The 14,176-nt window shown below is 41.1% G+C and overlaps 1 protein-coding gene across 1 annotated transcript; it reads left to right on the forward strand.

Moving 5' to 3' along the window:
* The first annotated feature begins 360 nt into the window (after positions 1 to 360).
* On the forward strand, positions 361 to 13,962 carry PROK2 (prokineticin 2). Its single transcript, XM_061128070.1, is given in 4 exon segments — positions 361 to 563; positions 3,947 to 4,072; positions 10,939 to 11,010; positions 12,388 to 13,962. Coding segments are annotated over 4 exon segments (399 nt in total). The 5' UTR covers positions 361 to 467; the 3' UTR covers positions 12,493 to 13,962.
* The last annotated feature ends 214 nt before the right edge of the window (positions 13,963 to 14,176 follow it).

Consider the following 14,176-nt stretch of genomic DNA (forward strand, 5'->3'; position numbering starts at 1 on the left):
TCTCCAATGCAGCACCTTTGTAGGCACTCCCTAAACATCTGGAGAGCAAATGAGCTGCAAGTTTGCAGCGCTGAGTACGTGGAGCTGGGGAAACCAGGACAGCAGAGGGGGTGTCTCCGACCACAAAAGACGTGCGGGCGCGTGCGGAAGGCAGTGGCGGCGCGGGGCAAGGGGCTGGCCGCGAGCCGGGCGCCGCGCGGGGGGCGCTGCCTGCGTAGCGCCCGGAGTGGGGGCGCCCGGCACCACGGCGACACGTGGAGCCGGGACAGGCGGGTGGGGGCGGGGGTGTGCCCGCGCCGTGTCCCCCGCGCGTGCGGCCGGCCGGGCGGCTGCGTGAGTCACGTCGGGGCTCGCCTTTATAACCGCCGGCAGGATCGCGCGAGTGGCCAGTCCGGCACTCCGCGTTCGGTGCTCCAGCCCGCGCGTCCCCAACGGTCCCCCAACAGCCGCCCAGGCCCGAGGGTGCCATGAGAAGCCCGCGCTGCGCCCGCCTGCTGCTTCTGCTGCTGCTGCTGCCGCTGCTGCTCACGCCTCCCGCCGGCGACGCCGCGATCATCACTGGGGTAAGCGGCCGGGGCGCACCTGTCCACCCGGGGTGCGCGCCCTCCTCATGCCGCGCGGTCGTGGGGGCGGGAACCGAGCGGGAGACGGGGTGAGTACCGCGACCGGAGGTGGGGGCGCGGGAGGGTTATCCCGGACCGGGTCACCTGCCCCACTCGCCCCTTGGAGCGGCTGGAAAAGTGCCCTGATCCCTAAGCAACGGACGGCCAGGACATCAGGCGCTCCCTGGAAGAAGATGTGACTACAGTCGCTCCCCACCACCTTCTCCTGCTTGCCTGCCCCTCTGGCCTCGTGTTTGGTCTTTTTTTCTCTTAAGTTAGAAGAAGTTTCTTTTGGCAGTTTTCTCGAGCACTTTTTCCCGGCTTTTCCAGCCTCTGTCCTTAAAATTTAGGTGCCTTAAAATGCAAAGGGGCAAGACCCCCAGATCCTGGGAGTCTTAATTCTGCGGTTGAGGAGTTTGCTCCCCAAAGCATCCTCTGCAAAAACCCTTTGATATAACTTGGTCCAAGGTCATGAGTGCACTTTTAAAAAGCAACGTGGGTCCTTTCTTCCGAGTTCCAGCGTTTTTCATTTTTTCCCCCAACATCCTGAGATTCTCCTTATAAAAGTTTTCTGTTTCCTGCTCCTGATAAAGCACCTACAGTGCTTTGGCTTAATTATGGAGTAGGTGACCAAGTAGATGTTTCAGTTTAGAGAGATGTCATCATTTGTGGAAGTAGGAACTAGTTTAGTTCTCTCCTAGGTCCACCAACAGTTTTCTTTGTGTGCATTGGAAGGATAACGTTACAGCACAAAATGAAAATGTCTACTTTATGCCAACAATGCAGAATCGCTACCATTTCCTGATTGTTCAACTCTTCTAAGTCTGAAAGTATTTTACACCTCCATTAGATTATTTCAAATATCTAAGTGCACATAATAGGGTTTAAAGAAAAAACTTATATGTTTGAGATGATAGTACACAGATAATGAAATATCATTTAAATTTAAGGGAAATGTCATTGTCTTGAGAAAATTAAGCACTATTGTCTCCATGTGCTTATAGCACATTGAAAGTCCTTGTATTATAACAGTATTTGGTTACAACCAATAGATATTTGGGTTATGGCCAAGAGATACTTAATTAATAAGTATTGTGATATTTATTAGTATAGTTTGTAGAGATTTTTACAGATATAGATGTATTTGAATAGCTTTGTTAGTCCTTGTGGTTGAAAAAAAGTTTTTACAGGTCTTTCTAATACAAGAGAATTGAAATCTGATTGGTTTTTCCTGTCTTCCCCTGCTGGCTCTTTAAATTTCTCCTAATCCTCTGAGCCTCAAATTCCTTTGTGATATAAGTATCTTTTTGTTCCATTCACAAGACAACACCATTTGAATAGATTTGCAGTGGGTTAAAGATGAAGGGCATTAAGAAACAGCTGTCTAATTAAAAATATATAAACCTATGCAAGTCTTTATAAGTATTTCCAAAGACTGAACCTTATTTTTACAAAGTGAAATTTTATCACATTGAATGTTTATCTGTTAAAGTTTAAACTGGGCTTATACGATTATATGTGTTCTGTTTCTTGTTGCAAATCAGTGCTAGAAAATAAAGGGATCTTTAAAAATTTCTCTAAAACAGCATGGCAACAAAGAAATACAGTTATGTTTCCATGACAGAAACCATCTGGAGTCAAATGAAAAACCTAGTAACTTATCTAGATATGTCATCTCTAGGATGTTTAAAATCCAAGTCATTGATTGAAATTTAAGAGATTTTGGCTGGATTTTGATTGTCTTATTAAAAGAGCTAGTGGGGCTTTAGAATTCCTGGTCTTGAGCATCTGTTGAAATGAAATATTGCCTAAAACCTCCACCTTAAATATTTACTTTTGGGGAGGTAGTAACACAGTTGTTTTTGAATTGATTTATATGTCCTCATAGATTTGTTAAAACTGTAATGAAAAAGATCATATAGTGAACATCTCATTTATGGAATGTAATGGCTACGTATGTGTGATTTCTGCTGTTCAGACAAAAACTGGAAAAATGGAACTGTTTGTATATTTTCCTATAAATGTCCAAACACCCCAAGATGAAAATTGTAGTTTTTAATCCAATACTTGTTTTAATTAGCCCAAGAAAAAATTCTAATGGGGGAAATAAATAACTCTAAAATAATATAGCTGATTACTTTAATGAAAAAATAATGAATAAGAGTATCCCCATATATTTGTTTTGAGAAGTTATAGCTGTCCCCAAAACTAAGAACTCTGAAGAAGTGTCTTAGTTGTTTCCATTAAATCTGCGCTTAAATTTGTCTAAATTATAGATTTTTTAGCTTCTTACATATATAGTATAGGATGTTCTCACCTTAACACTATCAAAAGAGATTACCGAAAACCATTCAAACAAAGCATCCTACTTATGGATGGTTCTAGGAAAGAACAATAGTTCTTTGGATCTATTTTCATGCAAATAAGCTTACACTTTATTATTTACTTCTGTTTAGTCAAGTGAGGAAATTCCTCCATAGTTGATTCTTTGATTATATGTATTTACAATTTTTATATTAGGAACAAGTGTCTTGAGTAATCACTGTTGATAATTGCATCTGTCACTTGCATTTCTGAATCTGATAGATCTCATAGAATAGTTTCATTAATCTTATATTATACACATATGTATACCCTAAGGCAATAATTTCCTTTTTGCAGGTTACTCACCCAAAAAAAAAAAAAAAAAGAGTAACATTAGGCAAAAGTATTGGTCTGCCCATTCTCAGCCTATGAAATTTCTTTCTTTCAAAAGGAATGGTGAAAATCAAGTCAGAGGTGTGAGCAACGTCAAATCTCATGAACCAAAATGCAAATATTTGAAAGAGAAAATGAGTTATACTTTTAAATTTACATTGGTATCTTTGTGGATCTGGAGCATTTCATGATAGTTTTAGAGACTATTTAAATCTCCTTTTACAGTTGGGCCCACTTTATTCTACAATTAATAGTTATAGAATCTTGTGATTTGATTTATGTAGTTCCTAATGGCCATGTATGGTAAAAGACCAATATAAACGCCTTCAAGTTCAAAGCTGTTTCATCCATAAAGCACTAGAAAAAGAGAGCTAATTTTGTTTTTTGAAAAGTGTTGGGGTTTAAAATTTTCATAATGTATGGGCCATTATTTAGGCTTTTTCTTTTTTTCCACCAAGTGGGAAAATCTCCTCTGATCAGATTTTATTGTAAATATGTTCAAATAAATGATTACAGTTTTTTTTTATCATGTCAGATTATTAAAATCATAGCTGTGGGATATTAAAAGGGCTTTTTTTTTTAACTGCTAATTTTAGCCTGAGTCGTTCTGATTATCTTCATTTATCTGTTTGTTTATTACATTTCAGGCCTGCAAAAATGACCCCCAGTGTGGTGGAGGCATGTGCTGTGCTGTTAGTATCTGGGTTAAGAGCATACGGATCTGCACACCGATGGGCAAAGTGGGAGACAGTTGCCATCCGATGAGTCATAAAGTTAGTATATATGTGTTCTTGTTGGTTCTCTTACCTTTCAGTTACTCAACTCCAAGCAAGGCCTCTATGACATGAAACGTGCTAGAAATTGGAAATCAGAGAAGATGAAGTAGAACACCTCTTCCATTCTCCTCTCCATTTCCATCTGAGAGAACTGTATTCTTACCATCCTTATTTAATTGATCATTTACTTATCTTTGTTCTCATGGCATTAGAAACATTTCATGAAAATAATTTGAAACACTGAATTTTGCTTAACAGTTTTAGGATATAAATATATATTACTTTTCGATGTATGAATATATTTTATATCCTAAAAGACCATTTATGTATATATATTACCATTTATATTATATACATATATATGTGTATATATAAAATACTGTGTATACTTCTTTGGTGAAATCAGAATATGAAAGCCCTTTTAAAACGTTTTAATGTCAGACCTACTGAAAAGGCAGAAGCACATAAGTTTGTGCTTTGGGTTTTGTGGAAAATGATCCATGATGCAATCACTCTTGTATTTTAATTTGAAAGTCCTACATTTTGACTCTCTCCACAGGATGCAATGTTCACAACCCTGGAGATTCATGATGTTAACCTTCCCAATTTATTCTACTATCTAACAGCTCAATATCACAATGACCTAAACACCATTTTTAGAAAGTTATTGACAGGAAGTGGCAAGAGTGACGGGAGGGTGGGACAGGACTACAGAGGTTGTGTCCTCAGGCGTTGCAGACCCTCCTGTCTGCAGGGGCCAGGGAGCTGTGTGGGACTTCTGCAAGTGGGTGGGTGGCAGGTAGGAGGGAGCGGAGAAGTCTGTGGAGCCTGGAGAATCCGTGTCCTTCAGATACAAAACATTTGAAACCCAGTATGGTTCCAGCCAAATCCCCCAGGGGTGCCAGGCTGCAGGTGCCTTGCTCTTCTTGGGCCGTCAGTACATCCTCACTTACCAGCAGTTACATGGGGTCCAGGGTGCAGGGGTGGGTGCGGTGTGGTATGTGTGTGCTGGAGGACACGTCCCAGGCCTGGTGGCTTGTTGGAGGTAAGTTCAGTCCTCTGCAGTGTTCTCTCTCTAGCCGTCATATCCTCTAAAAACAGGTTAAATGTTCTCAAAGCAAACTGAATTCTGCATTCTGCCTTCTTCTTTTTGCCACGTGTGGCTTAGGGTTTAAAATTGAAATGGAGCCAAATATCTTTCCTATACTCCACAGTTACAGATAACAGCTAAGGTTTTGACTCTATCTGAATGAAATATGGAAATAAATAGGCTGGAGTTCGCTCAATGTGCTGCAGTGGGGACCCTAGTTGTTTAGAGCCATCTCATGATGACCTTGGGCTCTCCCGTGGTTTCCTTGAGAAACACTTCCTGTTGCATTGGTACCATTCCTCACCGTGGTTTGACCGCTTGAGTCGGGGCTGTCATTTGTAAGCATGATATGCACCTTTTATTCCTGGCCATTTTGAGACAGGAAAGGTTTCAAAACCGTTAGTTGTCTGGCTCTGTGCCAAGCCGCTAACCCCATTCCCCTAGGTGGGGGAGGGGGTGGGGAGGTGAAGCCTGCCCAGCTGCCTTTGGCATTGGTCTCAGTTTTTTTCATCAGCCTTATCCAACGCGAGTCATCTTTTGTCCGTGGGAGTCGCTGTCGCTTAAGAGTTGACTCTTAATTCACTGTTCTTTCAGAATTAATTGTCTTTGTACATTGTTAGTATAACCTCGGATACCCCAGCTGGTTTGCTAAAACAAGTCAAGAATGACACATTCTGGGCAACTATTTTTGTACAAATAGCAGTACTAGTTGCCACTTGTATGCCATGGTGTACCAGATCCTCGATATGACACTAAATGTTGTGATTCTCATTTAATACAACAAGTCTGCGAAGTAAGGTTTGGTTTTCTCCCATCCTCTGCACAACATTCAGCTTCACAGGGACTCAGTATGTGACTGAGGTCCCAAGGCGATAGGTCAGAGAATAGGCTCTGGATTTCGCTCTGTCCATCACTCCATTGGCATCTACTTCAGTGAAAGCTGTGGTTATGTTTAATTTGAACTCTTTTTCAGGGCAGTTAACCCAGATGGGTTTGTGTAGGGAAGATGCTCCCTGAGTTGACACATAATAGTCCAGGGTTGAAATTTGTCTCATCCTGTAGTTCCAATGAGGTTTCCAAATATTGAGATATTTTGACAAGAGAACCAGATTCTGTTTTCCTGGTTCCTATAGTTTCTAGTTCAGATTTAATGCAAAGTCAGTTTTGAAAGAAAACAAAATCGTTCTCCTGCCATAAACCCAGGAGCATCTCTGTGCTGTGATTTTAATCACACTTTTGATAAAGTCAATCATAACAGATTATGGTTTTCATAGTAAAGTTAAGTGATAAAAGAACTGAAAGTACTGAAAAAGTAAGATTTTAATGTCAGATCTGAATTTACCCCCATTCAGATGTCCACTTGAACCATGTTTTTAGACCTCAATATTACAGCTGTTCATATTGGTTATTTTACTGCCTTGAAAATACATTTTCATAGGTGATTTCAATAACATAGTTCTTGTCCCAGAGTTATTACTTGTTCTGAGTGAAATTAACTTATCCTGGTGAAAACCTAGTTCTTCCAGAGTGTCTTTCAGCTATATTCTATTCAAAACAACTAAAAAAAATTTTTTTAAATAAATATGTCCTGGTGAGACTCCACTCTAAAGTTTTACAGTTCATTAGTAGATGGTAAAAATATAGATGGACGCTGTATAAGAGTTCTTTTAAGTGTGATGTGTTCATTATGTTCCCCCCTCCATTTTCTTTTTGCCTTCTAAAAAAAAAATAGATTAACTCTGATTGTGGTCACAGGGATTGGTGTATTAAAAACACAAGACTGTGAATAGGTGAGGACTATACCTGCTCTAATTTTAAACTTTCTATTCTGGTTTCGCTTGGACATTAGCCACTGATATTATTTTGATAGAGTGAACAGTATTTGATGAATGAAATTAAGACCTATAGGTAGAAACTATTGAATTCATTTTGCTATTTTGTTTCTGATGTATCAATTAATTAGACAGTTTAGACACTCCTAGGCTATAATTTTATAATTGTAAAATTTTTAACTTCACATTTGATCATTCAAAAATAAAATAAAATATGTCTACTTGAAAGGGATAGGATGCATGCTTTCTAAACACATTTTTAGGCAGATGGTAGTTATAACATGTATTGATTTTTTTAACAAGTCATTTTGAATAAGTAAGAATGCATTATTAAATCACATATCTACTGGGAACACTTTGCTGTTTAAGAAACACTAGTTTCTATTAGTACCCGCACTTTTATTAACAGAGCTTACAAAGGTTAGTCATGTCCGTCCTATACTGTTTACTCATGGGCTTTAGAAGTTTAAAAATTATGTGATGAGTACTTTTGTTGCTTATTATTTTATTAAAATATTAAATTTAATCAACTATATTTCCTTCAAAAAATTAACCTTATTTTTAAATTTTGCTCCATTTTTTATGTTAACATTTTTTAGCACTTGCTTTGGTTTTTTATTTTTGTTTTTGAGTTGCACTTTAAAACTTGACTAACACATTTTCCTTTTCTGAAGAAAATAATTTCCAATTAACAACAGGACTTCTGAGCCTGGGCTCTTTTGACATTTTAGACTGGATGACTCTTTGTTGTGGGGTGGCCCTGGGCATTGTTGGATGTTTACTGGTATCCCTACTCTCTACCGGCTAGATCCCATAGCACCCCATCCCAGAATGGTCTCTAGATGTCCCCCTGGGCATTGCAGGGGGCTGGAATCACCCCAGGTGAGCACCACTGTCTAATACTTCATTTACTTAGCCTTCCAAGACACAGCATAGGAGATCCAGCATCTTCACCCTCTAGGGAACTTATCAGCTCCCCAAGCACACAGCTTCTTTTGCCGTCATCCACGCAGGTGCTGGTGGCTGCCACACACGATTGCCAGGATGCGTGTGTGTGTCGGGGGGCCCCTTTGACCCACAGAAACTACCACTCTTATTTCTTACATATCTTTTATGCCCCTCTAGTCCCAGAGACTCAAGGTTCCCCAACTCAAGTCGAGTTCCATACAACCGAGGAGGCTGGCCCACCATTCCCTGTTTTTCTTTATTTTTTCTGGGGACACCGTGCAGTGGGAAGGCCCAGGTCTGTGTCAGGCCCACTTCCGTCAGCACAGGCCCCAGGTTAACGTGATGCTCACGGGAAGGCGAGAGATCAGTAATTGTCTTTTTAGGGTTCAGAGAATATATGTGCTGTGCTAAGGTGCTTCAGTTGTGGCCGACTCTTTGCGACCTTATGACTGTAGTCCGCCAGCTTCCTTGTTCATGGGATTCCCCAGGCAAGAATAGGGATTGAACCCACATCTCTTACATCTCCTGCATTGGCAGGCAGATTCTTTACCAGTAGTGCCACCTGAGAAGCCATGAGAATATATGCCTATTCCCAAAAGAAAAAAAAATATTAGAAGAAAGCATACAGTGGTACTCCTCATAGCTATTAAAACCAGAAACTGTGGGAATATGGGATTTGTCAGTTGTATTTTATGTACTTTTATACCATTTGAATTTTTTTGAACTATATACTTCTATTGATAAGGTGGTAACAAAACCAGTTTTATTAAGGAAAAACATTATTGGGCCAGTGTTTTTTATGTCACGTGACTCAGCTTTTCTTCAAGTATCCCATTGTGTTTCCTTCTTTAACACAATCGACTCTGTTTTGAGAGATAGCAAATAATATTTTGGTTTCATATCAGCTCTGTTTTCTCTTTAAAAATGCTACAAATGTATTGGGCATCATGCCTTCTCAAGAGTGCTGAAGGTTCTGCCTTGGTAACTCCGAGAATTTGCTGATTGGAAATCTATAGTATTAGAAACATTGACTTGAGTGGATAGTTGATTCTAAAGTAAACCCTCGCATTGGTACATGATTAGCTCCTTGGCTATATTTGTTCATCTAAAGATGCATATTCTGTGAACACTTTCTTGTGCATGTGTGACTGTCAAGCAGCTACTAGGCTTGCCATACATGTGTAGAAATAGCAGTGAATGGGACAGTCAAGAAATTGGCAGATATCTACGGGGTGTTCACCATGTCAGAAATGGTAGTCTGTGTGATGGAGAGCACGTAGATGGAGGAGAAAACTGCTACAGGCTGGCCCAGTGTAGAAAAGCTCGGGTGAGGGAGGGAAAAACACAGGCTGGATCTTGAAAAAGGATAAATATAAGGAAAGGGCACCCAGGGATAAAGGAACCTGCCAGTCTAATCGTTGTGTTAAATTGAGTTGCAACAAATCTAGGTTGATGTTTACACAGTCATGATGCCCTGGGTAAGAAAAAGAATAATAGGCCTTTTTGAAGGTTTCGCAAAAGCACATGACCTTGAGAACACATTGCCAGGGCCCCTCCTAGACCCTGGAGGGACCCTACATAAGCAAGAGCCTTTGGTTTCTGAGTTTGGTGCCAGGCAGGGGGATTCAGGATGAAGGTGGAGCCCCAGGACCTGAGAAGGTCACCTCTTTACCCCTCAGGGAGGTCACAGCCTATGGTGGGATTGGGGTAGAAGACAAGCATTTGACACATATATTTTTGAGTGTGTCCTTTGTACTAGGCTGAGTGTTATGCACTCAGAACTAAAAGATTCCCTCTTCTTCCCAGGGCCTGGAGTCTGGGCCTGGTAGTATTTGGAAGAAGATGGAGATGGGTTTGACTGTGACATGTTCCTTTTGTGGCTTGATGACCTCGGTCAGGTGTGTCTCTTCCCCTCATGAGGAAGCCACTTAGCCTGTGTCACAGGGAGACAGAAATCTGGCATCCAGCTTTAACATGACATTCAGACATCATGCCTTTCTGTGGCCTGGCCTGTGGCAGGCTGCTAGTGAGAGTTATTTTCTCTTTCCTGCTGCTTTAGCTGCTGAGAACCCACATGGCAGGCCCAGGAGTGACCGCAGTGTCGAGGTACACAGAGCATCAGTCTGAAGCCTTGATTTCTTAGTAGCTGAAACTGTCTTACTGCGTATCTGTCATTGATGTGACACTCCGTGTTGGGCAGAGACCTTTCTTGTTTGACTCATCACTGTATCCTCAGTACCTAAAACAGGGCCTGATATGCTGGTGACACGCTGGCAGTGTCTGTTGAATGAATGAATAGAAGACACCTGGTGGGTGTTCTCCATGTGGAGCAGTGACATGCCTGTTACAGGTAGCACTCCCTTTTTCCAGGCTCCCGTTCCTTGCTGCCTGTGTTTGTTTCTCTCAACCTTGGCACTGTTGACATTTGAGAACAGATGATTCTTTGCCATGGGGAAGGTCCCTTGAGTTGTAGGATGTTTGGCAACATCCTTGGCCTCTATCTGCTAGATGTCCCCTCCCTTCACTGTGACACAGAAAAATGGCTCTGGACGTCGCCAGCCATCTCCTGGGGCAGCCTCACCCCAAATGGAGAACCACTGGCTCATGCAGTAGTTTGGGGCTCAGTGAAAGGAATCTCTCAAAATCTCTAGGTCAAAGTCATGAGTTATTATGTCGCATGCCATCCACTTGTAATTGTCCAAGCCATTCCTGCTGCCCCCACCTCCTCTGATATATTCTCAGGGGCAATGAATGAGCCAGCCTTCCATGGACCCTTCGACACACACAGTGACAGAACCATTCTAGTCTGTGTCTGCATGGGACCCGTGGCCACGTGCCCCCGTGTAGACACTGCCCTTAGAGCCTTGGAAGTAGTGCTCTCACAAAAGGACAAAGGGACTGGGATGGTCCTGCCTGTTCCCCACGTGCCATCCCCACGCGCCTACTCTTCCCTTTGAATTTATTGATCTCAACCATCTCCCTGGCCCTTCCAGAGCCATTTTGGAAATGGAAGGTAGGAAAGAAGAAAGAGGAAGAGAAGAAAAGGTAAGGAGAACATGAGCATGGTAGCATCCAAAGATGATGCCCAGAATAATTAGCCTTGACCATTGCTGAACACCCATAGAATTGGGTCCATCCAATCAATTCAACCTGGAAATAAGGTTAGAATGGTTCTGCCACTCTCTGCATCTGCCACTGTCTGCAGACAGCCTTTTGTTCAGCCTTTTGTTTGATGCAGAAAGAAATGATTTAGAAGGCATCTGGAAGATGCATCTCAAGATTTTCTTTGTAAGGATAGATCACTGATGTGGGGTAGCCTGTTTTGGTGGAATAGAATAGAAAATGCGCTAGAATGATACCAAAGGAAGCATTTGAGCTGGGAAGCAGGAAGGATGCATTTCTGTGCCATGTGTGAACTGTGGAAGAATCCCCTGAAGGCATGAGATTGCAATAGCTCTCCTCTCTAACATTACCCTCAATCTGGTAATTTGCCATCTCATTTCATTAATATCAACCACTTGCAGGCCTAGAGTTAAACTTTCCCTATGCCTTGCAAAGCAGGCAGATTCTTGAGAGGGCACCATTCCTATGGGAAGAAAAGTGGGTTTTGCTCTTTGCCTCCAGAAAGCATACATGTTTTTTGAGTCCTTCACTTGCCCCGGGCACAGAGAACAGCCACACCAGTTGCTAGCTGACCCTCCTCAACCTAGCTTCACCCAAGGCACAAGCAGTTTCTTAGAAACAGCAACTGAACTGTGCTTGGGGTGAGAGCGACCTTTCACTGCTGGCTCTCCCTGCCTGGGGTTTGCTCTGTTGCCTTTCTACAAATTGGGCTGCCTCCTTCCCTGGTTTTGTTGGCTTGCAGGATCTCAGTTCCCTGACCAGGGACTGAACCCAGGCCACAGCAGTGAAAGCACCAAATCCTAACCACTAGACTGCCAGGGAACTCCCTCACATCTTTGCACAAATGTATGAATTTATACATTTCTCGTCATCAGTGAATTTTTATTTGCTCATTGTATGCATGTGGTTGTGCCCATAAAGTTATGTTCTCTTCAAGGAGCTTCAGTAGCAGGACACTCTAAAAAAGAACTAAATGAGAAAAAGTAAAAGACAGTGTAGCTAGCTGATTAAAAGCTTGGTCCTTCAGGTCCATTTGCCAGCCAAACTTCAAGTTCTGGATATGTGACCTCAGGCAAGTTCCTAACCTCTCTGTGCCTCTGTCTCTCATCTATAAGATGGGTGTGATTAAAGTTATTAGCCATTTTCACAGAGTGGTTGTAAGGATACGAAAGGATAATACATGAACATAGATGCTATTGTTTGAGGAACAGTTAATATTTAATAAACAGTAACTTATTAATCAAATAAATTCCTTAAGAATAGTTTTTTTTTTTTTTTAACATTTCCTGCTCTAACTCAGTTTTCTTTTTTTATTTTAGGTTCCATATATGGGGGAAAGAAAGCATTACACATGTCCATGCCTGCCCGACTTAGCCTGTTCACGGAATTCGTCTAAACGATATACTTGTTCAGCCCGGAAGTAATCACTTTAGAGGAGAAGCTTTGAATGTGAACGGCCACACGATATCTGTAAAGCCTGTTCACCTGTGATTGTGTCAAATAAATAATATGCCAGAAAGAAATGCTATTGCTTCCTCAGTTCTCTAAGTCACATTTCCCTCTTTGATTTTTAAATGATGTTGTACTTTTTTTTTTTTGATTGAAAGGGGATTTACATTTTGAATAGAAACATAAAGCGCAGGACACTATGGAACAGTTTTCATTTCCCTGTTTGTGTTTTCATTTGGCTTTTTTTTTTTTAATGTCAATAACTCATCCATTTTCACAGAAGTGCAGAGAATACAAATTTGTTATTTTGTTACAGAAATTTTTTTCCCCTAAACATACCCTGCCTCCAGCCCTGTCCCATCACACACAAGCACACACGCACACTTGGGTCGCTTTCCTTCATTCCCCAATGAATTTTAAGACTCTCATTTTATTGTTTGGCATTTCCCTCCCTGACCCTCTAGCATTTTAAAGTGAGGATCCATATCCTTGAGCTTGCTGGCAGAATCACTGATGAGAATCAAGCTTTCTTGCCTGATACTTAAACAGTGGAAACCCTAAACTTCTCTTATAGGGAGTAGAGACAGGGCTGCTTCTGAACTTTGACTGAACCTGCTTACGTAAGTGGGTTTCAGGTCTGCGGGTGACCAGTGTAAGGTCAGAGAGAATGGGAAGTCAAATTAATTTAGTCCAGATTTATAGATTTGGAATTTTTTTAAAAAAACATTTTCCAGTACGATACTACATTTATTTCTTTTTCCTTTTATAAAGATTTTTTTAAAAACAAAAGTCTCCTAGTTAGAGATGTTCCAGAAAATGTCACTTGAAGAGGAGGTATTGATTTTAATCTGGCATAACACTAGTTACCATTTTAAAATCAGTATTAATTTGTCATTTAAACTTTACCTGTAACCCAAAGGTCTGTTGTAATGGATTGCCTGACACCCTGTCATTTGTACGTACCACTATTGCTGTGTAAAAATTCTGTATCAGAACAATGACAGTACTGTATATCATTTGATTTATTTTTAATATTATATCCTTATTTTTGTCACAGTTGTCAGTTTTTATTACAAGCGGATTTCTATATAGCCCATATTAAAAAAATGGGTAAAGACTCCAGAGTTCATAATATAGCCCTAACAGTGTGTACATTTTCCTTTTACATACAGGAAAGTTCTGCTTGCATGAGTTTTGTGGTAGTACAAAAATAATGTGTAAATCGGTGAGGTTTGGGGGAATGAAGGAAAATTACGACATGCATAACTGTAATGAAAATGGACTCATGGCATTTCACTGTCTTGATTCAGCAAATAGTAATGGGTATTGATCATAAGTGGTTAGACAGGGCGCTAGGTCCTGGCCTATGGCGATGCCGGTGTAGCCTGGCCTTGAAAAAACCCAGCAAGTATTGTAAATGGATTCAAATTTGCAAATAAACAACTTCTGAAGTGTGTTTAACTGACTAAAGTGGCCATGCCAACCCACTAACCCACAAGAAGTAATTGTTCATTTTATAGTTACTTATTCAGCCAGGACTTACAGTTGCATATTATATATAACTTTTCCCCTGGGGTAACGTGTGCTATAAGTGTATTGAATTTTGCTGTTCTTAATACCACACTTGGCCGTAGAAGGATTATTTTTGGTTCAGTTTAG

The sequence above is a fragment of the Dama dama genome, chromosome 24, assembly GCF_033118175.1.
Source record: "Dama dama isolate Ldn47 chromosome 24, ASM3311817v1, whole genome shotgun sequence".
In the NCBI taxonomy this organism is placed as follows: domain Eukaryota; kingdom Metazoa; phylum Chordata; class Mammalia; order Artiodactyla; family Cervidae; genus Dama; species Dama dama.